This window comes from Xenopus tropicalis, chromosome 3 (assembly GCF_000004195.4).
Source record: "Xenopus tropicalis strain Nigerian chromosome 3, UCB_Xtro_10.0, whole genome shotgun sequence".
In the NCBI taxonomy this organism is placed as follows: Eukaryota; Metazoa; Chordata; class Amphibia; order Anura; family Pipidae; genus Xenopus; species Xenopus tropicalis.
The window spans coordinates 50,462,747-50,489,771 of NC_030679.2; the positions used below are offsets into that span (position 1 = coordinate 50,462,747).

The 27,025-nt window shown below is 39.4% G+C and overlaps 1 protein-coding gene across 4 annotated transcripts; it reads left to right on the top strand.

Moving 5' to 3' along the window:
• The first annotated feature begins 738 nt into the window (after positions 1–738).
• elk3 (ELK3, ETS transcription factor) lies at positions 739–26,671 on the top strand. Of its 4 annotated transcripts, none has more exon segments than NM_001079132.1 (5): positions 739–1,074; positions 16,969–17,177; positions 17,272–18,108; positions 22,717–22,839; positions 23,497–24,853. In NM_001079132.1, coding segments are annotated over 4 exon segments (1,266 nt in total). In that variant the 5' UTR covers positions 739–1,074; positions 16,969–16,970; the 3' UTR covers positions 23,596–24,853.
• Positions 26,672–27,025: the final 354 nt, after the last annotated feature.

Below are 27,025 nucleotides of genomic sequence, written 5' to 3' on the forward strand. Positions count from 1 at the left end.
TTTGCAAGAACAATTTGCCAATGGCAAAATGGTGATCCATACCTTGCAAAAACGTTTCACTAGTTGCTACTAAGTGGTTATTAATAATTACTGTTTTCTAATATATGAGGAGATTTAACTGTTACCAATAGAATCATAACTCACTTTTGGATTTTTGGAGTATAACCAAAAGGATTCCTGTGTTTAACAGTCATGTGTGCATTTCTAAATATAAACCAATATATATTTTACAAAGAGTTTGCATTTTAATTTAATGTTATACGGTACAATTAGAGGAAAGCCTATTTATATCTATGATCCACCTATCTATCACCTATCTATCATCTATATCTATCTATCTATCTATCATCCATCATCTATCTATCGATATAAACTGGTAATATAAACTGGATATTACTATTCAGTAATATAAACAATAATGACAGCACTGGCATATCTTTTGAAAATGCTGAGAAAAGTTTATATTCAACCTTTTGGTCATATACTGAGACCTTTGTCAGTACAAAAATAAAGTCACAAGCTTTGTTACTGTTGCTCTAAATGTATCTACATATATACAGATGCTGAATTCGGAGGCACCTTTTTTAGTAAAATTTAGGGGGCCAGGTTAGGGGAGCTCCTCCCATGTGGTGCAGAATAGAGAGATGTGGCCAGCAGACAGATGGAGCACTTGTACCATATGTGCAAACTGTGTGTGTTGTGACTGTTCCTGTTTTACTATGTGTGTGTGTTGTACTAGAGCGATGCTAAACATGAGCAGCGGCCAGAGAGAGGAGAGGGAGGAAAAGCCTGTTTACACAGACTGCAAACCGCCTGGGGAATAATGCAGGAAAGGAAGTGAGCCGGCTCTCTGTCTGACTGCTCCAACTTCCTGCTCTCTCACACACACACATACACACACACACATATATACCAAAGGGGAAAAAAGAAAAGAAAGAAAAAAAATCAGGATCTCATTACAACAGAAACCTTTGCAGACGACCGTCAGCATGGGAAACGAAGGGATTTTACCAATATCACTTTAGAAAGTTATAAAGGGCAGAAGAAAGTTGCTAGAGGACAGCAGGAGTTTGGGTATGTACATTTGTGTATATTGTCTGGCACTTTGTGGAGCATCACTCTGCAGAGGGAAAAGGCAAGCGGAATGTTTGCATGAATGTGACAAGTATTTGTGGAGCTGGTCTTCTTTCAGCCAATGCTATTGCTTTGTTATATATGAAAGGTTTTATTAGAATTATTAGGGAGTTAGGTGACAGATCTTGCTGTGCATCATCTGCCTCCCCTTGCCTTGCTGGAAGAGGGAGGGCTGAGCTCATTACTTAAAAAAGCAACCCCGCTAATTGGTCTAATGATTGCATTTCTATTTAACTTATAATATTGCTTTTCGTAGAAGTACAGTAGCACTTGCATTAATAAATATATGCAGAAAGGAACTTGTTAAAATTGAATGCACTTAACCCTTTTAAAAAGTATGATGCCATTTTTCTCATGCACATCAGACTTCCTGTCACTCAGCCAAATGAATATAACCGCTGTGAGCCTCATTCCAATATCATTAGCAACAAAGTAAAAGAGTGATTAAAGCTCCAACACAAGTGGTTTCTCTAATATATATCTTATATTTAGCAGTTCTGTACAAAAAGAGAATCCCCTTACCCACACTAACTTACCCAATGTCCCTAGCTACACTGGTGGCACAAGGATATGCAGAATGGCAAGGACCAAAGGTGTAAGATAATCATCAACAGGGAGAAGTGATTGCTAAGGATGCTGCAAAAGTAACGGAGAATTAGGGATGCTTCAGAAGTAGCTATGAGTGTATATGAATTTACATGGTGCTGCAGTATGTAAGAATCTGTCTAGTAACTATTTTAGTGCCAGCATGTAGGGGGCACTTAGTTCTGCATTGAGTTCAGGGTTTGGAGCTTTTACATTTATATTTGTGAATGTTTATACCATAGCATTTTCATTTCACATCAACTGGAATTTTTAGGTTTAGTGTCCCTTTAATGCTGGTAATGGTATAATACTATATAATGCCCCACACCTTAACTTTGCTAGATTGTCTGTGTCTAACATCTTTGTGCAGCTGGACCCCCATCCCTGTGCAACTGGTATTATGTCAGAGGGCAGGCAGTTGCTGGCATCTCTGTGGCAGCTGTGTGCCATCACAAGCAGGCTTATCTAGCAGGGCATGCAGATCTTTATTAGGAGGAGGCAGCCTATTAAGCAGAGTGCCACTGGAGCTGTGCTACAAGCAGGGGAGGGGATTCTCCTGAAGGAAAGTTATGTGAGTCTGGCTTGTCTGGAAACAGTAAGACTAATTGCCATGCGCTTCCGGTTTGAAACTGGCAGCAGACAACATCTTGAAAATGAGTCAGTAGAGCACACAAAGAGACTCTGTGGTTTCCTCCTCCTCGGGTCTATGTATTTGCGCCTTGCAGTTTCCTTTGTAATCTTCAGAGGGCATTTTTAGCTGTGACCATTTAATATAAACCTTCAGCCAAGGTAGTAGGGGAGAAAGCTAAGTGTTGTTTTTGGATAGAACTTTTTTTCTTAAAACACAGTTAGTGGACCTGATGCTGTCAGGGGGGGGAAGTTCCCTTGAATTTTCCACTGGCTGCAGGAAGAGAGCACATTTAGTCATGGCTAAGTAATGTCTGTGCACACCACCTAATCTCATTAGCAGTTTCCGTTCCCCAAACACAGGAGGGTGTTTGTATGACTTGCAGAGGAGCAGAGCGGCCACTAGCATGCACACATAGGAGGCACAGGATTACAGCATCATCTGATCATCTGAAGATAATGCAATTAGCAGGATTGCACTGATTGTGAGCTGCCTTTATTTTAGCTGCATTGCTTTTATACAGTCACACTGTGTGGGTTGTACATTTAATACTTTTTCACATATATTCAATTACTCACTCAGAATCACTGGGCTGGAGATGGTGATGGGGGCCAGAGGTTAAAGCATGTACTCACAAAAAGTAGGCGTTGCACTAGGTTCAAAAATGGCTCAAAATTGGTTCAGAATTGTGTTAAAGGAGACATATTGGATAAATGGGAAAAACTCTAGTTTTGTAGGCAATTATGAATAATATACGGTGCTGGTTTCCCTTTGTGCTTAAAATTAATCCTATCTGTAAAAATGGCCCCTTTACTGGAGCTCCCTATAGATCCTATCTCTTCTATGACCATGTTTGAAATGAGGGGTGGGCGTGTCCCAACGGTCCCTGCCAGAAGCACAGTAGGAGGGGGATAGCCAATCACAGCCCTGCACTCCCACAAGCACAGACAGGCTTCAGTTCCCTATTAGGTCAGCCTAGCTGCTGATTGGTTCCTATCCTACAGTGCTGTGTAAGGAGGGCCGCCGGCTCCCCAGCTCATCCAGAGAATTCAGCCAGCAGGAAGTGGCACAGATGGGCGGGGCTAGTGGTGTTTTGGTGGAATTTCTCAATAAATCAGTCTGAAACACAAATTTTTAAGCACAATCCTTCTGTATCTAGAGGAGTATAATTCACTGGAACATTCATAATTTTTATAGGATATGTCTCCTTTAAGGCAGAACAGCAACCTACTGGAATTCCTGAAAGCAAACCAACAATACTACATAGATGCTTTATGTGCTCAGACATACATATGAATTCCTAGGCTCATTCAGCAATATTGGTGTGAAAATACAGTCAGAATGTCTCCTTGCTTAGAAAACCTCATCTGGCTGCTTCACAGGAGAACCCTGAGATCCAGGTCCAAACTTATAGTTTAAAAATCTTGCATTGGAGTAACTTAAAAACAAGCACAAGATACAAAAGTAACTATAAAAAATACTATAAAAGTTAATAAAAATATTGTAAAACTCTGTATTTTTGCAGGATTTAGTGCCATTTTCTCCAACACCATTTGATAAACATGCATCTTGCTATATGTAAACCATTTAATTCTCAAGAAATAACAGCTATTGTATAAGGCAAATTCCCCAAGAATGTAGCTACATATTCCCCCTTATCAAGCAGAGACATCAGAAGGTTTATTGTCAAATGCAGTTGCAGGTGCTGGACACAAATGTGCCATTGTGTCTGTCCCACCTTGTCTGCTGTATTGTGTGCAATTGTGCCTATTGATGGTGGGGAACCCTGGAGCTACTACCACACCGACTGTGGCGATAATTCCAAGGTTCCCACAGCAGGATGCGCCAACAGTTGAAACAGAGTTACGATTAAAGAATCACGCGCTAATGCTATGTAAATGATGCACACTGCAAGTGACGCAATCCTCACTTTGTGAGAATGTTTGCTGCAAATTGCATCTAAATTGTGGGTAAAAATTTTGCATACTGCACTGCATTTCTAAATGACACTTTAGCTGTACAGCCATGTTCTACTAATTTCCCTACAAGTTGTATCTTAGATGCATTTGGTGCTGTAGAGGTTTTCAGACCAAAAGTCTAGAACAGGGGTAGGGAACCTTGGCTCTCCAGCTGTGATAAAACTACAAATCCCAGCAAGCATTTTCCTTAATTAACCATGACTGTGGCTGTCAGACTCCTGCAATGCATTGTGGGACTGGTAGTTCCATAACAGCTGGAGAGCCAAGGTTCCCTACCCCTGGTCTAGAATGAGTTCCCCACTATAGATAAAACTAAGGCTTATGGCCGACAACCAGCAGAGAGGCACTCAAACTTGGTAAAGCAGCCTATCTTTTGTACAGCTATGGCTTATAACCTTTGTGGCAAAATGGGAGTGATTTAAAGAAGTCACTGTTTAATATAATCAACTTTAAATATTATCAGCTACATACTATCTTGGGCCTTATTAGATGTTTCCCTAGATTTCAAACTTTGGTAGCAAGCTATAAACCTCAATGGGTTTATACACAGATTGAAATTATAAAGAGTGTGCTATATGGAAATCAATACACTAAACCAGAAGGGAAAACATTATGTATTGCAGTGCAGTTTTCACATCTAGCTTTGTAGAGCTGCTCTAATCTGATAATTGGTATTAAGCTTTCTAACTTTGCCTTTCATCCAAGTGTTTTCCTCACCACCTTCTCTCCTGCACCATAACTGATGCCAATAGGACTGAAAAAGCACAGGATTTAAGATAAAGGGGATTTCTGGTAAAAAACAAAACTCATTAATTACTAACCTACAAATAACACTAGAATTGTACTGCCCTTTCAACTTAGCAAACAACAAAAAATACAAAGTAAAAACAATAACTTTACTTTTCATTTAAAATATGGAACTCTTAGGTAGACATTTATTAAGGTTAATTTTTTTTGCGCTTAAAAAAATTGAATTCGAATTATGATTCAAAAACTCAAATGTCAGGTATTTATTAAAAAAAAACAAAAACGCCAATGTAAAAATTTGCCATCTAAAAGCTTGGGAGTTTGTATAGAAGTCAATGGGAGTTGTCCTAGGCAAAGTCAAGCCATATTTTCAATTCAAGATATTTGAGTTTGCGTTTTTTCTAGTGTATAAATTCGAGAATTCAAGGTATTTAAGTTTTTTTTTATTGGAACAAGTTTCCACCTCGCCTACAATATATCTTTTGACTACTTAAAAAAATCCATGTGTAATACCTGGTAAGCATTGATAATTATTGTACACAAATGAATGCACTTCAGTACAGAAATTATTTGGGCAAACCTCTTATGCAGAGTAAAGCTGGCCTCGTTTCGTACGATATTCGGTTCGCAGGAAGCTGCTGATATCGGTCGACTCGCCGATCTGTCAGGTTAGAAAATTTTGATCGGGCGCCATAGAAGGCGCCTGACCAAAATCTGCCGTCAGGGCTGAATCGGCAGAAGGAGGTAGAAATCCTATTGTTTCTACCTCCTTATCTGCTGTTTCGCACGAAACATCGTCAGATCGCCACGTGTATGGCCAGCTTAACACTGAAATATTCTCCTGGTGTTCTCTATGCATTGTCTTCTGTAATGCTAATTATGTAAATACATATAAAAAAGCAGGGGGACTAACATTTGAACAGATAGCTGTGGTTATGTTGGTTATAATAAGGATCATCTTCTAATGTCATAAAACAAAGCACTGAAATCTCTCTGTCTTTAAATGGCTGTTTATGCTTCTTTAAAGGGATTAGAGTTATACAGAAACAACATATGTTGCATGTCTGTTTTCAATAAAATCATGGCTAATTACATATTAGATAGATTGATACATAAAGTGCCAGACAAATCATAGCAGCCCTCCATATTCATATATTAACTATATAATGAGAGAGAGCAGGGGTGGCCTATAGCATGTTGCAGCTGGTGTGGCTACATAGGAGCCCGTCTTGACGCAGGGGCCCTCACTTAGAAAGCCCATTTTAGTATTAAAAAAATACTTTTGACTCCATGATAATTTAATCACAATTTTCCAACATGCACCAGCACCACCTCTCTACTGAGCCAAGCGTCTGTTCCCTGCCTGCAGATGGCTTATTGGAGTTCAGTGACCACAGGAGCCCTGTGTAGATGATGTGCTATCTCACATAGACATTTGCATGGCCAGAAACATGGTACCCAGCACTGACTTTCAATGGATAGCTTTTGGAAAAATGTCAGAATGAAAAACCACTAGGCTGAGGAAGAGGATGGTGAGTGGCATGGAGCTGAAAATTAATGGAGAGAGGGAAACTTATATTTCACAGGTTTAGATATGGAAATATAAGACAGTACTAAATGTTGAATCCCACACTTGGGCAACTGTGCATGTGTTGCTCACTTCTTACTACAAAAGCAATAGCCAATGCATAAAACAAAGTCCACTGCACAAGCTTAAATCAGCAGTGTGGTCTATTTGCGCATCTCGCTGGGCATAGTGCAGCAAGATTTCAGGCTTTTGTCTAGCCATTTCTCAACATTTGTATGTGAGTATACATATCATAAGTACCATCACTGCTCTGTCTACTCGCTTTGGTTTGGCTCTGCACAGAGAAACAGCGCGGCTGGCAAACAGATTGATATGGGGAGCATCAGTTTGCTAAATGCTGCTTGGATTCATTGGAGACTATAATCTTTAACAAAAGAGAAAAAACAAATATTCCCTATTGCAAAATAGTTTATTTTGACAGATTTTAACAGAATTCAGGCAGAAGGCAGGACAATTGGCTCTTTTAATTGACCATAGTGTGTGCAAATGTAATAGGGATGTTAGATGGTAAGCTCTGCTGAGACAGGGACTGATGTGAATAATGTATAATCTTTGTAAAAGAATATGGAATATGTCAGTCAGTAATAAAAATACCCAAACTGCCCCAGAATGTTCCCTGTAAGAGCAAAAGCTCTGCTGACACTGTGCTTAGGGACAAGCTACTGCTGTGCTCAATCAGGCGCTTAGTCAGATAATGCCTTCCCTCCCAGAAATATGAGGCCCTTAGGTTCCAAACCTCCTTTGGTGTAAAGCTTACTTATTCAAGTCTTAACCCTTTCTGCTAATAACCACTTCATTTTGGGAGGGTAAATCTAGTGATACACATTCATGTATAACTGATTAAGACAGGGACTCTACGATGGTAGAAAAAGGATACATTCAGAGTTAGATCAATCTCAGAATTATGAGATTGTGGTATAATAACGATATGCTGTGAGAGGACCTGTGAGTGCATATAAACTGTATGTTTCATCCCACTGGAAATACAAATAAAATGAGTCACTTTTTACCCTGGAGCTAGGAAAAGTCACATACAGTGTATTTTCTGTGATGTGGTTAACACAACTTCTCTCCAAAAAATGCACAAAATTTAAGAATATCATTTTATGGTATTAGTAAGCCATACAATTCTTTCTCTTTTGATATTTATAACCATTATATGTCCACAATCTAAATGTCATAATCATGTCAGCACCAAAACCGTGTGTGTGGGTATGGTTGTACAGTAGTAGGTACTGCTTGTGTCTTAAACACTCCCACTTTGGCCAATGGTAGTATGTAATATTGCCTAGGGGTGGCTTTACCTTGTAAATAGCTACAACAATAAACCCCCCCAAAAATAATTTCAATATAAATTACTATGATATCCTTTGTCTAATGTTACTGAAAAATGTAGTGCCTCCTGTTTATAGCTACACCCTAACAAAACATAATCTGATATGGGAAATCTATTCCTTCTTTGCTACACTGTAAGAACAGGTGTGGCCAAGCTGTATGTTACTGGGTCCCACAACACAATCTGGTGCATTACATTAGCCACTAGGTCTACTATATTTCTCTGCCCATACCACTGATTACAGCCTTGCCCTTTCTCTTTTCAGTATATAATGTGTGACCAGATCACTTGAAAATTGCAATCAGTTCAGCCCTGCTAGCTGGATTTTTTAGATGTGTCCCTAAATTTTCAAGTGATCTGATCACCCTACCTTATTAGCTTAAGATTGCTTGTCAGTAATACTAAAAGCAGTAGGGTTCAGTAGTTCTTTAGATTCACTCTTTCATGACCTAGCCCTTGGGTTCTACTGGCAATATAAGAATGCAGCATTCCCTTTCTCCATATTTTATTGGGGCACTGGGACAGACCAATATTATCTGTGGTGGGTATATAATCCATTTATTACATACATTTAATGGGACACTCCTGAAGATTAATTTTCCAGAATTTTCTATGATTACAACACCTTATGTTGTTCAGTCAGTTCAACATGCATAAGAAGATACTAGGCAATACTACATACTGTAATTGGCCTAAGTGGGAGCATTTAGAAACAAGGACCATACTGTATAACCATACCAACACAGATTAGGAGGTCCTTTACTATTTCAACCTTTGGTAAAATTTCGTTTTTTTGTAAAAAATAGGATAGGAAATCCGGCGCTGATGCCTGGATTACCACCTGTACCCTTTAATGGTGGCCCTCCCATTCTATCCATACTTAGAGGCTGATGGCTTTAACTGTACTAAAGGTTTATATAACAGGACAATAGCCAGTCTGGTGTCTTATTCCTTTATGGAGCCTGTATGTCTGCACTGGTCAAACGCCCCAATGGCCAGCCATGCCCTTTATAAAATTCATTCCTCTGTACAATGTATGGGATTCCAAACTGATTTGCTTCCAATGGTGGGTTGGGCAGAAGAAATATTTGCTGTTGTAACAATCTCAGAATTTCCGATACATAAGTGATTCCACTTATGTTATAATACAACATATAATACAACATTGTTATAATACAAGAGGGAACATGACCACATTTTGCACATCAAATGAGGCTTGAACTGTGATTATCATTAAAATGCTAGTAAATTATATTTCGTTAAGGTTATGAATCATTTTTCTGTTATTATGATTAACACATTTCATTTCAAAGGGAAAAGTGCTTTGAGTAATGCGTAAAATAACAAATTCAGGTAAGATACACAAGATTACAACTTGCTGTTACAGAAGGTATATGCCTAGTTGCTGTTATTGTTTCTTTGAAGCAGTTTATTTGTGCTCTGCATGATTGGATCCAACGTTAATGTAGAATAAATAAATGGGGAGGACTCTTTAAGAAATAAAACAAAGCCAGGAAGAGGCTCCACTGGCAATGGCCATCTTGAAGTCATTAGTGAAGCAGGGAGATTACATTTTTAGCATTCTGTGGTGCTCACACGTGGACTGCTGGGCTGGCTGCAAATTGCTGTAGAACCCAGAATCTACAGGAGTGTGTTTATATCTGCCTAACTTAACAGTAAAATGATGAAGGGGTAACACACCATAGATATCAAATAAAAGACAGCCTGAGTCTTTCAGAAAGCAGCTGAAAATGATGTTCAGGGCCCTCCTTGATGGCCTGCAGCCATATTTGCTTCTGTCAGCTGTGATGCTCATTGATAAAAACTGCAGGAACCTGACATTACTTGTAATAGCAACTCCTGCACTGCTACAAATGTCTACCCAAACCAATCCCAATATTAGGAATACAAATTCATACTATGCTTTATACAGCCCAAAGAATTGTGCATATGGACTGTTGATCTGTGCAAGGAATGGCTTTAGACACCGGTAACTTTAATGAATGGCTCCAGTTTGTGCAACAACCATGGCAAAAGATGTGTTTAACCACAGCTGCACTTGTGGCTTGTGAATGAGCCATTAAGTCTTATATGGCCATAATATATATTGCTTTATTAGCCTTCTTATTCTGGCTTATAAATGAAAATGTTGTCAGGTTGTGGGGGTCATTGACCCCAGCAACCAAACAACAGATTGAATATCAAGCTTCATTTTTATAGTTGTTTTTTTTCTTGCTCATTTTTTATATAAGTTTGATATTAAAAATGACTTCCTGATTGCTAGAGTAATTAACCCCACAAAAAATAAACGTCAACTGCAAATGACCTTAGAATTCTGCTGCCTACACCATACTAATATTTAATTTAGATGAAAACTTTAAATGGAAAATAACTAAGCTATTGACTGGCAATTTTTTTCTGAAAAAATAGTAGAATGCTTGCTGGGCCTTACAGAGCAATACTTTTTTACTGAAGGAATGCTCTATAAGATACAGGAATAGCCATATATATGGAACCCTTTCATAATTCACAAGTGTTTAGTGTCCTATCCCTTTTTATGATGGGGAGAACGGCACTATGCTGCAGTCCAGCCACCAATTGAGCTGTATGTCACAGGCGTTGGGACATAAAGTATATCTCTCCATATTCAGTTTTAAAAAGAAAAAATGGTCTGGAACTGTTCTTGGAAGATCTAAAGAATAAATTCAATTGCATTTTGTGCCAACGCAAAGCAGATTGTTTTATTGCAGCTCACTGTTTTGTATGGTAAATGCATTGGCACTTAGGGTGAGCCAGACAGTTATTAGCCCAGAACACCACTCATTCACTGAAATACATGCTGCCATAGCAGTGTTTCTCTTCCATGAAAGGCATGCCTCTATTGGGACACTGTTCATCAGGAAGCCACTTCACTATCACTTACAGCTTCCTGCAGGAAGTTCCAAGTTGACTGTTTAAAGGGACAATAACATATGCTAACACTGGACACATTTGCCTCTTTAAGTTACCCATAGCAACCGAATCAAAGACTGATTTTGGTATTATACCCGCATCAGACTGATCAGAGCTAACTGCTGATTGGTTGCTGTGGGTAACTACATGGGGCAGATTTGGCCAGTGCAAGCCCAGTTACCACCAGTCTAGGAAACCAATTTTGATAGCACTATAAACTTCTGGATCAATAGCTGTAAATCTGTAAAAAGTAGAAAACTTGTTAGGCTGATGTAAAGAGAACAGAGAATTTGTGAAAGCTTTAATAAGTCACAACAATTTAGCATTTCTTACTCATAATGTATTTGAATCATCATTAAGAAGATACAAAGACTTTCTGCAGTAGATACATAAATACTTTATAATAAAGAGTTTGTCACATGTTTCTGTGCCCATTTCTATATAGGGTAAATTATGCCAGGCAGAGGACTGTATAAACTGAAGTTTTGTGTGATGCTACACCATCTCCGGATAATGTTTCCCTTTTTAGCAAATTCCCCCACTGCTAGGGGGCAAGCTTCTTCTAATCAGTGGATCTGCCAACAGAGGAGATTGTAATATTAAATGAAAATAGTTATACAGAGCAATTCATCAGATGAGCAGTGCAGGAATTCCAAGACAATTCTGTAAATTAGAGTACCTCTCTGACCCCCCCCCCCCGACCAATCACATATATTCCGTATATTCCGGTTTTCCTAGTTTTTTTTTCCACGGGGTGGTGCTGCAGGAATTCCTACCTTATGCTGTTTTCCCAGCAAGACGCCCCAAAACATAATAGGAGGAAGTCCTGATTTAGAACATTTTTACAGCTTGAATACAATAGCAAAACAGTGAGGATGCTCTGGTCGGAAACATTAGAGTTACGGGATATGGAAAGATCAGCATCGTTATGTTGCCATGAGAAACTGTTCCCCCAAGTACAGTGGGTATGTAAGTAAATAGGTCCTTATTTCAGATTATTTGCAAAGAATCTGTGAGTATAGGTGGAGAGGGAGGCATCGCAGGACAAAACTGAACTACATATTGTTAAATGCCCTGTGACCCACAGGGTGGTACAGGCTCTTCTGTAAGGCAAGGGGAATTGGGATCATGGTAAGTTTCATGTTTAACCCATACCACATCCTGTCTATTAACTGTGTAGTTTTGTGACACCTTGTTACATGTGTTTTGTGCTTTTGTTTTTCATGTCTTGACTGTCAGCGAGGCACCCTTGTGTGTGTTTGGCATAGGCCACTCTGCTGTTATTCTTATTATTATTAATGACGGATTTCCAATAAGAAACAATAGGGCAAAGTGTTTGTACTTTGGAGAAGGGTGCAGTAGAGAAGAATGTGAAGATTAAAAGTAAATTAACTCTGATATAGACAAAGAAAATGAAAGGAAATTTGTGCTTCATCTTCCTGTTTATTTTGTGTGTATCTTAAATTGTTATAATTGTCCATGGATGGTAATTTTTAGGGTTATTTAATAGCAGCTTCTGCATTTTTAATCAACTTCAACTAATCTGAAGGGCTCAGTTACCGATTGTAACTGTTTGAAAGCAAATACATTTGTGAATAGCATTGGATGGATACAATTTTGTGTGCAGTCTGTTAAAATGAGCCCTATGGTCCAGAATGTCATACTCACTAGCAGGGAAGCAAAACTGTATAGCAAATAAATTCAAGGAATGCAGCCAGTGACATGCTAGCAGCGAATACATCATTCGGGATGCTAGAGCCATTTAAAGCTTTCTCTCCCCACTTGTACATAGGATGGAACAAGCTACAAGCTACCAGTGTGAAAATTTTTCCTATTTATGGTGTTTAAAAAAATAATGCTTTCCCAATCAGCATGGTTAAGCAATGCTTCTGTCTGTTAGCACTGCACTCAGGGGCCGAGGTTAGGGAGGGCTGGGACTTTAAATCCCCCAAAGTGAACTAATTATATACACACATACACATATATAGTAAATCTAAATCACAGACATGAAGATAAAAAAGAGTGACAAATATGTTTAATAAAGATGTATACATTCTTCTACAGAATATATGATACAGTGCCTGTGTACAGAACTCTTACTGACCATTACAGAAGCCTGCAAGATGCCAGGCATGAGTTAAAGTGCCAGGAGATCTCTGGCGCACAGAGCTGTAATTTCAGGCTGGGGCAGATGTAAGAGTCCAGATTTCCTGTGGCCTATTTTCCAGTTTCCTGCCTGTAACCTACAGAAATACAGGAACTAACACATGGAATGCAGCCCTATTCTCAGGGAATTCGCTACTCTCTCAGGCACGCTTGGGTGCAATTTCATAGATAAAGACAAGCTTCAGTTTGCACTCAACCTACTGAGTATTAATTTATTTCTATAGAGACGGATTTAATTTGTATTCATTTCTATTTTCTTGCTAATTTACATTTTAAAGGCAATAATGAGGTACCATATAAATTCACAGATACCTCTGCTTTAACATAGCAAGTATATTTATTGAAAATTTAGGGGGGGAAATGATTTCCTTAAACAGGGACATGCCATCTAGAAAGCTGATTGCTCTAGATTACTTATCATTCAGCTACTAGCATATTGTAGGCAGCTATATTCTAGGACAATTTGCAGTCAGCTTTGTTTTTAATATTTTGGTAGCTTTAGCATTCACCATATTACTTTCAGTTTCAGATTGGAAAAAAACAAAATAATGCCGAAAGTTCAAAAGCCATAATAAATGAACAGTAGTTTGTCTCATTATCCCTTTATTAGTGTACAGCCACTTTCCTTATGTTAAATCAGATTGTCACTCTGTTTAGAACTGGTGGTTGAATGGTTATAAAATCACAGCAATGTTTGCATATTAGTTTGGAGGGGAAATCATGCTTTTCATATATTAGTTATGCAGTATCTCTTCAGCCCATACAGTTTGTCGTATTAGTGACGCACCACAGAGGGACAGGTGCCACCTAGTGGTACATATGATTCATTTACGCGAAATATACAAAGATATTGGTACAGCCTAGCTGTCTTACTTTGTAGGTGGCTGTTCTACATGTGTGAATTTGGATGCAGTGATACAGTTTTACCTGCTGCAATGTTGGCTATTTTCATTTCTCACAGCTGTTCAACCTTAGGTGTTGCCCCCAACTAAAACATCAAAGTATAACAAATTTATACCATTTTATATTAGATATAGGCTGCAGAATAATGCAACATGGTTCATTTACAGGTTCACTGAAAATCCATGTGCTCTATGTTTCTAGGCACTAGTTAGACTTACTGTCTTACAGATATAATGCTTTCCAACTTTACTCTCCTATATTCTAGCTCTACCCAATAGGTGACTTACAAAGTAAAACAGTAGAAAAAAAGGTAGTTATGACTAGTATTTTGCCCCCAATGGCTTTCTGTAGGACAGTGATTTCCCCACTGTTCTCTAGGACAGCCCAGAATTCCATAGTTAAAAGAGATGGGGCATTCCAAAAGAGGAGCAGGGTTAGAGAAGACACAATATTGGGGCACATTCAGCATTCACAGAGGTTCACCTTTAAGTAAACTTTTAGTATGTTATAGAATAGACAATTCTAAGCAGCTTTTCATTTGATGTTCATTATTTATTTTCTAAAGTTTTTTTTATTTTTTTGCCTTCTTCTGATTCTTTCAAACTTTGAAATGGGGGTCACTTATCACGGCAGCCAAAAACTATTGCTCTGTGAGGCTACAATTTTATTGTTATTGTTACTTTTTAGTTCCTATTTTTCTGTTCACGTCCGCTTGTATTTATATACCAGTCTCTCATTCAGACCACTCCCTGGTTGCTAAGGTAATTTAAATCCTAGCAACCACATAACTGCTGAAATTCATAACTGGAGAGTTGCTGAACAAAAAATGAAATAATTTAATAAAAACAAAAAAACCCCATAAATAGAGGAATGGGAACTGGGGCTTTCCGGATAAGGGATCTTTCTGTAATTTGGATCCCCATACCTTAAATCTGCTAAAAATCATATAAATATTGAATAAACCCAATAGGATTGTTTGCCTCCAATAAGGGGTAATTATATCTTAGTTGGGATCAAGTACAAGGTACTGTTTTATTATTACATAGAAAAAGGAAATCTTTTTTAAAACTTAGAATTATTTGCTTATAATAGTCTATGGGAGATAGCCTTTCCGTAATTTGGAACTTTCTGGATAACGGGTTTCCAGATAAGGGATCCCATACATGTAATAAAAAATAGAGACCAATTGTAAATTGTTTTGCAATATACAGTGGCTTGCAAAAGTATTCGGCCCCCTTGAACTTTTCCACATTTTGTCACATTACAGCCACAAACATGAAATGATTTTATTGGAATTCCACGTGAAAGACCAATACAAAGTGGTGTACACATGAGAAGTGGAACGAAACTCATACATGATTCCAAACATTTTTTACAAATAAATAACTGCAAAGTGGGGTGTGCGTAATTATTCAGCCCCCTTTGGTCTGAGTGCAGTCAGTTGCCCATAGACATCGCCTGATGAGTGCTAATGACTAAATAGAGTGCACCTGTGTGTAATCTAATGTCAGTACAAATACAGCTGCTCTGTGACGGCCTCAGAGGTTGTCTAAGAGAATATTGGGAGCAACAACACCATGAAGTCCAAAGAACACACCAGACAGGTCAGGGATAAAGTTATTGAGAAATTTAAAGCAGGCTTAGGCTACAAAAAGATTTCCAAAGCCTTGAACATCCCACGGAGCACTGTTCAAGCGATCATTCAGAAATGGAAGGAGTATGGCACAAGTGTAAACCTACCAAGACAAGGCCGTCCACCTAAACTCACAGGCCGAACAAGGAGAGCGCTGATCAGAAATGCAGCCAAGAGGCCCATGGTGACTCTGGGGGAGCTGCAGAGATCTACAGCTCAGGTGGGGGAATCTGTCCATAGGACAACTATTAGTCGTGCACTGCACAAAGTTGGCCTTTATGGAAGAGTGGCAAGAAGAAAGCCATTGTTAACAGAAAACCATAAGAAGTCCCGTTTGCAGTTTGTCACAAGCCATGTGGGGGACACAGCAAACATGTGGAAGAAGGTGCTCTGGTCAGATGAGACCAAAATGGAACTTTTTGGCCAAAATGCAAAACGCTATGTGTGGCGAAAAACTAACACTGCACATCACTCTGAACACACCATCCCCACTGCCAAATATGGTGGTGGCAGCATCATGCTCTGGGGGTGCTTCTCTTCAGCAGGGACAGGGAAACTGGTCAGAGTTGATGGGAAGATGGATGGAGTCAAATACAGGGCAATCTTGGAAGAAAACCTCTTGGAGTCTGCAAAAGACTTGAGACTGGGGCGGAGGCTCACCTTCCAGCAGGACAACGACCCTAAACATAAAGCCAGGGCAACAATGGAATGGTTTAAAACAAAACATATCCATGTGTTAGAATGGCCCAGTCAAAGTCCAGATCTAAATCCAATTGAGAATCTGGGGCAAGATCTGAAAACTACTGTTCACAAACGCTGTCCATCTAATCTGACTGAGCTGGAGCTGTTTTGCAAAGAAGAATGGGCAAGGATTTCAGTCTCTAGATGTGCAAAGCTGGTAGAGACATACCCTAAAAGCCTGGCAGCTGGAATTGCAGCAAAAGGTGCTTCTACAAAGTATTGACTCAGGGGGCTGAATAATTACGCACACCCCACTTTGCAGTTATTTATTTGTAAAAAATGTTTGGAATCATGTATGATTATCGTTCCACTTCTCAGGTGTACACCACTTTGTATTGGTCTTTCACGTGGAATTCCAATAAAATTGATTCATGTTTGTGGCTGTAATGTGACAAAATGTGGAAAAGTTCAAGGGGGCCGAATACTTTTTCAAGCCACTGTAACTCTTTACATTATACTTAAAGTTAACTCAAAGGTGAACAGCCCCATGAAGAGATATTGTACAAGCCTGATTTGTGGATGACATGCAGTACTTTGCCTTTAAGAGTAGGATGACTGAGGGTTTCTCTGTTGCAGGTATGGAGAGTGCAATCACACTGTGGCAGTTCCTGTTGCAATTGCTACTGGATCAGAAACATGAGCACCTTATCTGCTGGACATCAAACGATGGGGAATTCAAGCTGCTCAAGGCTGAAGAGGTGGCCAAACTCTGGGGGCTTAGGAAGAATAAAACTAACATGAACTACGACAAACTGAGTCGGGCCCTTCGGTATTACTATGATAAGGTAAGTCCCAAAAATATTAATAATGAGGTATTGTGTTATATTGTGGTGCCTACAAGGTATTCTAAAATCATTTCTTTTTGCTGTTATTTTTCAGAATATTATCAAAAAGGTTATCGGACAGAAATTTGTGTACAAGTTTGTTTCCTTCCCGGAGATACTAAAGATGGATCCGCACTCGGTGGAAGTCAGCAGGGAGAGCATGTTGCTGCAGGACAGCGACTGCAAGATCCCCTCTGATCTCAGAGAACGTCATAAACAAACACTGGCAGCACTGAAGAGTGCCAGTCGCAATGAATATATCCACTCAGGCCTCTATTCCTCCTTCACTATTAACTCCCTGCAAAACCAGACAGAGAACTACAAGGTTATCAAAACAGAAAACTTACAGGAACATGAAGAGGAGGAGGAGGAGGAAAAGGAAGAAGAGGAGGAGGAGGAAGTAAAACCATCCATCAGGAACTTGGTGGAGGAAACCAGAACTGTCATAAGATTTGTTACAAACAAAACAGATAAGCAATCTGTCCGACCAGTGGTTTCCTTGCCAACTACATCAGAATCATCGGCTTTCCTTTCCTCTTTGTCTGCTAAAGTTTCTTCCCATAAGTGCTCAAATGCAGCTAGTGTATCCTCAGTATCTCCTCGCTCTTCCCGTTCCCCATCCTTGTCCCCCAATCTGTCCTACCCAAGTGACCAAAGAAGTCTGTTCCTTGATTACTCCAGCCATAGTGCAGATTCCGTGGAACCTTTAAACCTCTCCGCAAGCTCCAAAACAAGACTATCATCATGCCATCCACCCAAAGCCAAGAAGCCCAAAGGCCTAGAAATCTGCTCCCCACCTATGCTCCTCTCTAGTAGTGATATTGGATCCATTGCTCTCAATAGCCCAGCTCTTCCTTCAGGATCCATGACCCCAGCTTTCTTCACTGCTCAGGTAATTAAAGCTTTACAACAACTGGCATTATGTTTGCTACTGCGAAAATTAAAAGAAAGCACTAAACACATGTTTGGGAAAATGAACTAACTGTAGGATGATACAAACTACAGAATTATCTTGCATTATTATCGGTGCTTACTGTGAAACTAGGGGTGCAAATGGGAGACTTTTAGGGAAGGGTTTAGGTCCCCTTTAAAGGGATCAGAGCTTCTGATGTTGCACAAATGTAATGACAGATGCAAGAGGATGCCCCAGTGAGAATGTATGCCAGTCTTGTATTTAACATACAAAATGGATCACTTTGTGCACTGTAATGAGACATCAGAAGGGCAGACACAGGGCTGTGTAGGGGTTCAGTGCTGGAAAATGTGTTCAAGGGTCATAGCGGCATGGTATGTATTTAGTAGTGTTTAAGTGTTCAGTGACCAGTGAGGCTTTCATGAACAAATAATGGGGAGCCAGGTATACACAGAGCAGGCAGGATTTTCTTTAGAAGATTATTTTGCTTTAAATTATCCACTGGCCCTGGAAAGCCTGGTAGCAACAAAAAGCACTGGCACTCAGAGCTACAAACGGGACTAGCCCTTTAAAAATCTTTATTGCGGAGGTGCACCAAAGGGCTAGTCCCATTTGCAGCTCTGAGTGTCAGTGCTTCTTGTTGCTACTTGTATCCTGGGAGGGTGCCAATCCCCCCAGCAGTGTGCACCAAGCGCTTTCATTTTTGGAGAGCCAAGGGTGTGCGAGGAGGGTCTCCTGTTCTTCTATCTGGAAAGCCTGGTGACATTTTTAATACGCAATATTACCTTAAAGGAATACTGTCACGGGAAAACATTTTTTACAAATGCATCAGTTAATATTGTATAGATATACAATATATATAGAAAATAGATGCTTTTATATTTAATTTTGAACTTTGATATGGGGCTATATGTTTTTTGTTTCCCAGGGTGCAACAACCATATGACTTGTGCTCTGATAAACTTCATTCACACTTTACTGCTGAGCTGCAAGTTGGAGTGATATCATCCCCCCTCTCAGCAGCCAATCAGCAGAACAATGGGAAGGCAGCAAGATAGCAGCTCCCAGTAGATATCAGAATAGCACTCAATTGTAAGAAATCCAAGTCCGGCTTGGGACTCCTGCAGTTACATGGGAGTAGGAGAAACAATAGGTTTCCAGAAAGCAGTTCTAATGTGTAGCGCTGGCTCCTTCTGAAAGCTCAGACTCAGGCACAATGCACTGAGATGGCACCTACACACCAATATTACAGCTAAAAAAATACATTTTTTGGTTCAAGAATAAAATTTTAATAGTAGAATCTATTATTTGCAATATCAACAGTGTAATATAGTAATAAAAACTATACCATAAAAATCATGACAGAAATCAAGCGCTGTCACCCGGAACATTTTGTCATCTCCACTCAAGCCCCACTAGCATGGCAACAAAATGTCTGAAGTTTTCTTCCCACCAGCAATTGCCATAGGGATTGTACATATCTCTGCTGCTTTTTTTAAAACAAGTTATCATTTCAGGTTAAGGCTTCTACTATGTTCTGTATTTCTAAATCCATCAATCACACTTTGTCTGTCACTGGCCCTATCTTTTCTAAGGGGCCCATGACTATCTCGACTTACTTTTAAGATTTAGCCTCTATTCTGTAAAGAAGAATGTTAGTAATGTAGCTTTGTCATTAAAGTTAATATATAAATCCAGAGGCAGAACACTGAGCAGACATATTTATATTGCTTTAGGTTGATAAAATGTATATATATATATATATACAGTATATATATATATATATATATCCATTTGCTTTAGGGGAAAATTAGTATTACTACTCTTTCCCCCATATGTAATAAAAGACATTGCCAACCAATAAGGTATTTTCTTTTAAGCAGGTGACCAGTAAATGCTGCATGCTGGTTGGTTGCTATAGGTGATAAGCCCTGTAGCAAACTTTGCTCCTTTTATTATATAACCACAATCCATTGTATAAAGAGGATGTGCTGGTCTGCTTATTTAGCTATTCATTTAGCTCAGAAGTGGATTATAGGGAGACAAGTAGTATTCTCTACTAGGATCCAAACCGCAACCAAACTTTTGGGAATATCTTTCATACTAGGTAAGTAGTTATGAGTAACCACAAAAGACCTGGTTCTGGTTGCCAATGAGGCAGAGCACAAAGTATTCCCCAGTCCTAGCACTTTACCTACAGTAGTGAGATAACATAATAATGTATGGGATCTGTTATTAAGATATATTCATAGTAATGCAAACCCCAAAGCAGCTGGTTAGCTAACAGCCGTCCAATGAATGGGAAGCTAAGCCAGAAGGCACATTTTAACAAACAGAATTTAGGGCTTATATTTCGACTGTGGGTCTGCATCAAATATATCAGCTGCCTTGGTTGGATCTGGAAACAAATTAGCCAGAGAGCTCCAAAATACAGAAGGGCCATCTCCCACAGAGTGCATTTAAATCTCTCACAGAATTCACTTTAAGCAAATAATTCTGATTCATTCAATAATTCTGATTCATTATTACCTTGTTCTCTGTTATAACAAAACAGTACTGTGTACTTGATGGTAACTAAGCTGTATGAATCCACTTTGGAGGCAAATGTTCATACTGGATTTATTTAATGTTTAAATGATTTTTAGCAGACATAAAATATGGTAATCCAGAATTTCTGACCCCGGAGGTGGTTCCTGTCATGCCGCCCCCCTCGTTCCCCAGCGCTTACCTTTTCTTGTGCAGGAGGGGGTCCCAGGGGCCGCATTGCTAGTGCACTCTTTTTCAGAACAGCTGGAAATCGAGGGAAAATAGAAAACAGGGGGAAAGAGGTAGAGTAATGGGAGACCAGGGGAGGGAGTTGGAAATCAGTTAACTCCCGGAAAAATAGGGGGGGGGGGGGGGGGTTGACAGGTCTGTAAAAAAACAAGCAGTTTTAAAAGCAACTACTTTGGGCGCTGAAAGCTCTCTGGAACAGCTATAGCTCGCTGCTATTGTATTGTATTCTATGTAATGTTTGCCAACAGCCACCAGAGGGTGATTTCACATTGACCTGACAAAGAAATAACAATAAATAGAATAGTAATCCGAAAAGAGTTTCACAAATATATATATCAAAATGAGCAGGATATGGGGGTATGTTTCTAAACATACCAGTGATTGTGGGGTGGGCCAGTGGGCTAATATATGTGAGGCAAAAGTCACAAAGGTACAGTATATACTGAAAATTGTATGTACTGTATTCTCACACAGACAATTCTACCTCAGATTATTTGTAGTAATAAAGTATGGGCCAAATTAACAGCCTCTGATGGGAGGGCAATAGGCTATGAGCTATAATATAAAATGCCAAGGCAAATGCAGGCATTGGGGTTAAAGTTCCAGGCTATCAATTCAGGGACAGAAAGTTATACCACATCAAGCACCAATCAGTAGCAAATCAGCAGCCAGTCAGCATCATTAGCCAATCAGAACTTGTGGCACTGTTTTATTGCTTCCCCATGAACCTTCACTACAGAAGACAGTAAAACAGCTATTAGAAGTGAGCAACCCTTAAGGTGGCCATACACGCACCGATATTATCGTACGAAACCTCGTTTCGTACGATAATCGGTGCGTGTATGGCATGTCGGCGAGTCGACCGATATCGCAGGAAGCTGCCGATATCGGACGACTCGCCGATCGGACAAGTTTGAAAATTTTGATCGGGCGCCATAGAAGGCGCCTGACCAAAATTCTCCCTTCAAAGCTGAATCGGCAGAAGGAGGTAGAAATCCTATTGTTTCTACCTCCTTACCTGCCGATTCAGCCCTGAATGGTGTGTGGCGGATCTTACGATGTTTCGTGCGACCGATGGTCGTACGAAACATCGTCAGATCGCCACGTGTATGGCCAGCTTTAGTTTCAATCAGATTGGTCAGTTGTGACTCACAATGCACCAACCTTCTATCTTTTAGTAACAGGGTTCTGTTTATGTTGCAGTGTCATGGGCCATCACAAGAAGGAATTCTGGTTTTCCTTTTGGTTGGCAAAGTATGCCATTGGTCACAGATATCTGGCCCACAAGAGCTAAAGCAAAACCAGCCGTGCTGCCTGGATAGGCAGAAGAACTTATCAGATTTGGTCTTATAGAAACCATGAAAGGGTTCTGTGGCCCTCTAACCCTTGGATAATAAGCAGGGGCAATGAGAGGGAGTGCTTGCCGTGGCACAGAGACTGCTTGCAGTTACAAGTATTGAAGCAAACTGTCATTTCTGTGATATGATTGCTGGCTTTCACTCTTCCTCTGATACTTCAAAGTGCAATCATATAAATGAAAAAGCATGAAATCACACTCAGAAACAGAACCATTCACATTAATGATTAGTTTGTAAATGCACTATAAAGTTGATGTATCTGATTTACTAAGAAAGCCTCAGTGATACATTCAGATAAAACCTGGTGTAGGAACCTGTGCTAGTACCTAATATCACAAAGTCTCAGTGTAAAATTGCATTACAGATATTTGTGTTTATACATTTACTAAATATTTATTCTTGCTGTGTTCTTTAATCTCAGTAATAATATAAATATATATTTTTTTTATTGCAGACACCAAATGGATTACTGTTAACCCCTAGTCCACTTTTGTCCAGCATTCACTTCTGGAGCAGTCTTAGTCCTGTAGCTCCATTAAGTCCTGCCAGGCTGCAAGGACCAAACACCTTGTTCCAGGTGGGTGGGCTCATAGTAAGGCAAAGTCTACACAACTGTCATCAGCACCAATGCATGTATTGTGGGTGGTTATTGCATCAGCACAGTGGCATTTATATAAATGGGGTGCTAAATGCCTATTGGTCCATTCCTGTATGATGATATCAGCTCCACAAATGTGATCTTATGCAAGTTTTTCTAGGAGTTGCAGCAACTTTGACCTTCTCTTACCAAACAATTGTTTATTCTTATCTAGTTGCAAATAAAAGTACAAATTGGAATCTGTTTTTTTTCATGCAAGTACTCACGGTTCCAAGTTAATGACATAGATGGAGAGTTGTTTGTGCTTGAGTGTTTAGAATTTATTATTGTGTCAATTTCATTTATAATGTATTTTGGAGAGGTTAATAAGAGCCAGTATAAGAAGTGAACATACATCTAGGGGGTGATGTAATAAAAGGCAATAAGTTTGCCCAGGGGCAGTAATCTTTAGCAACTCATCAACAGGTACAATCTACAGGCCACCTGTTTAAAAGCAAACATCTTATTGGTTGCTATGGGTTACTGCAACTGGGCAAACTTAGTGACTTTTTTACATGTGGGGGTTAGTCTAGTAATATTATATTTAATACTTAATATTAACACACATTATAACTTCTGCCTACTCTTCCTTTCCAGTTTCCCAGCCTGCTGAATGGTCATTTGCCAATGCAGCTGCCAGGAATGGACAGAGCATCATCTCCAGTGTTACTATCATCCAACACCCACAAATCCTGATGCACTATGGGATGGACTGTAATAACATTACCCATAATAATACCCTTTTCCTGGAGTAATCTGTGAAGAGCATGACCTTTTTTACTTGGCACTTTTTCTTGTTGTTTACCTGAATTATGTTCCAAGTGTTGTACCGCAACACCAAATTAATCTGCAACTCCCAGCATGCTCCATTAACTATGAATTGCTTTAAATTGTAGTTCAAAGGTGAGTAGGGGAACCACAGGTTGGCGCTATGTATTAAATATAACAGAATATGTGATATAGATGTGGTATATGCAAAGTATTGAGCACTGCTGAATTCCATTTCTCCAGAAGTTGACACAGTGGGCTAGTTATAACAACCCCTATAAAGTTAATAGTTTGGGAATGGAAGTCCGTTTCAAAACCGCTAAAAGCAAAGTTCTGAGTAGTGATCACTGCACAACATAGTTTTTTGTTGTGGCCATAGTAGCCCAAAACATAAACACAGACTTGGACTTCCTAATCAAGCCACATGTAATGGTAAACATCTAGCCCAATGCAGTAATGGATAAGGCCCCCATACCCTTATGGCAGTGATTGTCAACCTGTGGCTCTCCAACTGTTGCCATACTACAACTCTCAGCTTCTGAATGATCGTCTGGATGTTGGGGTTTTAGTGCGGCACTGGATACAGAAAGACTATTAGATCACATGAAGAATCAGGGGCACAGGAAATAACTATGAAATCAGTTTGCAGTCGGCGCAACGTTCATTTATTAGAAGTGTCTCTGGCCTTTCAGATGATCTTGTTACTTTCAGCTAGACAGCGACCAGTTGCCAATCTTTGCCTTATGTTATGCACTTGAGCTTATAGAAACTATAACCGGCTGTGCCTTCTCTTGCATACTAAGTTGTACGTTTGTGTATTTTACATTATGGATAACACTTATGGGGAAGTAAACTGTATTAGGGCAATAAAAAGAAGAAAGTGAGATTCTTGCAATTGCAAAAGTTTCACTTATTTCTTAAAAAATTTGGATGATAAAAGGTAAACAAAAAACTAAATTGCATTGACTTAAGCATCGGCTTTTCATTTTTTGCCCTATTACTATATCCCCCCCCCCCTTTAGACTGAGATACCTCTTTCTTTCTAGAATGTCTAAGCCCCAATTCCCAAACATATACTCCAGCCTTGTTTGTATTTAGTGCTTTTCATTTTTATTAAAATATGGCCTTAAACTTTTTTTTTAATTTGAGGTAAAAAAATAAATAAATAAAAAATGCCACACTAAAATGTTGGTTCTGCTTAAATGAATTGAACACAATCATGCATATCAGACACCAGCTATTTAATTCACAGTGGCTAGGATAAACTCCTTAGTGGGATGGAGTGTGGCTAATCAAATGGGAAATGAAATCTAAGGTTGGTGACAGTGACAGACAACTTGCAGCACTCCTCCAGTTACTAAACTACAACCCCTAGTAGAGCTGTAATGCTTCTTATAAATTCAGCGTACTAACCAAGGCACAAAACACTCTTTATAATAGCACTCCTAGAGGATGTATTCATGAATGGGTTTTCAGAGAGTTCCTTTATATAAACAGATCATATTTCCCATTTGGCATCTCTTTTCCAACTTAAACAAACCCAGCCTAAAAGCTTTCCATTTATCTTCATTGAACCTCATTTTTCACAGAGACGTTCAGACATTCATCCTCTTTAGCAAAGGTAAAGTTTTGTGTCCATAAACAGATATAACTTTTGCTGCTCAATGCTGTAACTAATTTCTGCACATAATACTTTTGGTATTTGATTTTTAATTCATGACAATTTCCAAGATTAGTAGGTTAGGCAGCAGTTTATATGGCACTGTATCAAAACCCAAAGCTAAATGTAAGAAGATCACTGCAACTCCTATTCAATGCTTCCTAAAAATACATTTTAGTTAAACAATGTTGCTAGAGATCACTCTGAAATATACTACATGGCCAGAAGTATGTGGGCACATATGAACGCCAAGCTAATAATGAGCATTCCACAACTTGATAAACCTTTTTTTTTTTTTCAAAATCATAGCCTGAAATGGGCCCCCAATCAAATTTTTTCCACAAAGTTGGAAGCTCACAATTCTTTTAACTGCTATATGAAGATTTCTCTTTACTGAAATTGAGGGGTCCAGACCAGAACATAAAAAAGTCAGTTGTTCCTCCACCACCATACTTTACAGGTGGCCTGGTTTGAAACTCGGGGTAGGCAGTAGAGGCACATGTTTAGGGTGCAATGGTAGAGGGGGTGCTGGGCACATAACTCTTATGCCTGCCTTCCCTGAGTTTTGTCTCATCATGGAGTCCATGATGTTTTGGTGCATGAATTTGTGCACTTGTGCAGGCGGTGTGGTCCAAAGAGATGAGCAGAAGGAGGAGTGTATCAGGGGCTTGCAAGCTTACGCCTGGCACTGGAGTTGGCACTATGCATGCATGATTCTCCAGGAGCCCAACCAACATTCGTCCCTCAGACTGCCCGAAAGCGCAGAATGATTCATCACTACAGGAAACACATTTGCAATGCTCCGGTTCATAAATCAAACATTTCTTGTGCTGATGTTACTTCAAGAGGCAGTTTGAAACTCAGCAGAGTGTATTGCACACAATGACACAGATGATATCTACACAGAACATGCTTCAGTACTCTGCAGTCCAGATCTTTGAGTTTGCGTGGCCTCCTGCTTGGTGGTTGGACCGTTGTTGCTCCTAGAGCTTTGCAATTCACAATAAAAGGTTTAATGGGTGTCTGGGGCAGGTCTAACAGTGAAGAAATGTAATTTAACATTTGATGGAACAGCATCATCCTGTAAAAGTGCTATATCGGAATTCACCTGAGCTCTTCTGTGGATGTATGCTTAAAGGGGAACTCCAGCTTCCAAACTCAAATTGGTTTAAGAGCCCCACACATCATAGAACCCCTAATATACCTATGACTTTAATCTGTTCCTTCTAAATGTATGAATAAATACCATTTTTATATGCTGAAATCCAACTGTTCTTCAATTCCTGCAAATTGCTTTAAAATTATTTGTAAACACATTTGCTATTAAAAGTAGTGTTTATATTCTCTGTGTCTCTCAAACCAATGTATCAGGAATCAGTTCATTAAAAAAAAAAAGCTGGCTTTCATCATTGTTTCAGGAGTCCGAGCCAGGAGTGCAGAGAATGTAAACAGAAGAACATATACTGCTTTCATCACATTTACAAGGAAATTTAAAAACACTGTAAATGTTTAAGTACAATGGATAATTACTTAGATGTGATAGTAAAGGCCACTTTATAAGTTGAAGTCCCTCTGGTTTCCATAGAAGTGCCCTGCTCACTATAGGAAGCACAGGGCTTCAAATCCCAGAATCTTTTACTTCCCAGTGATACAAGCCTGAGAGCCAAAGGGAGATGGGAAACTGGTCACAGCGAGAAT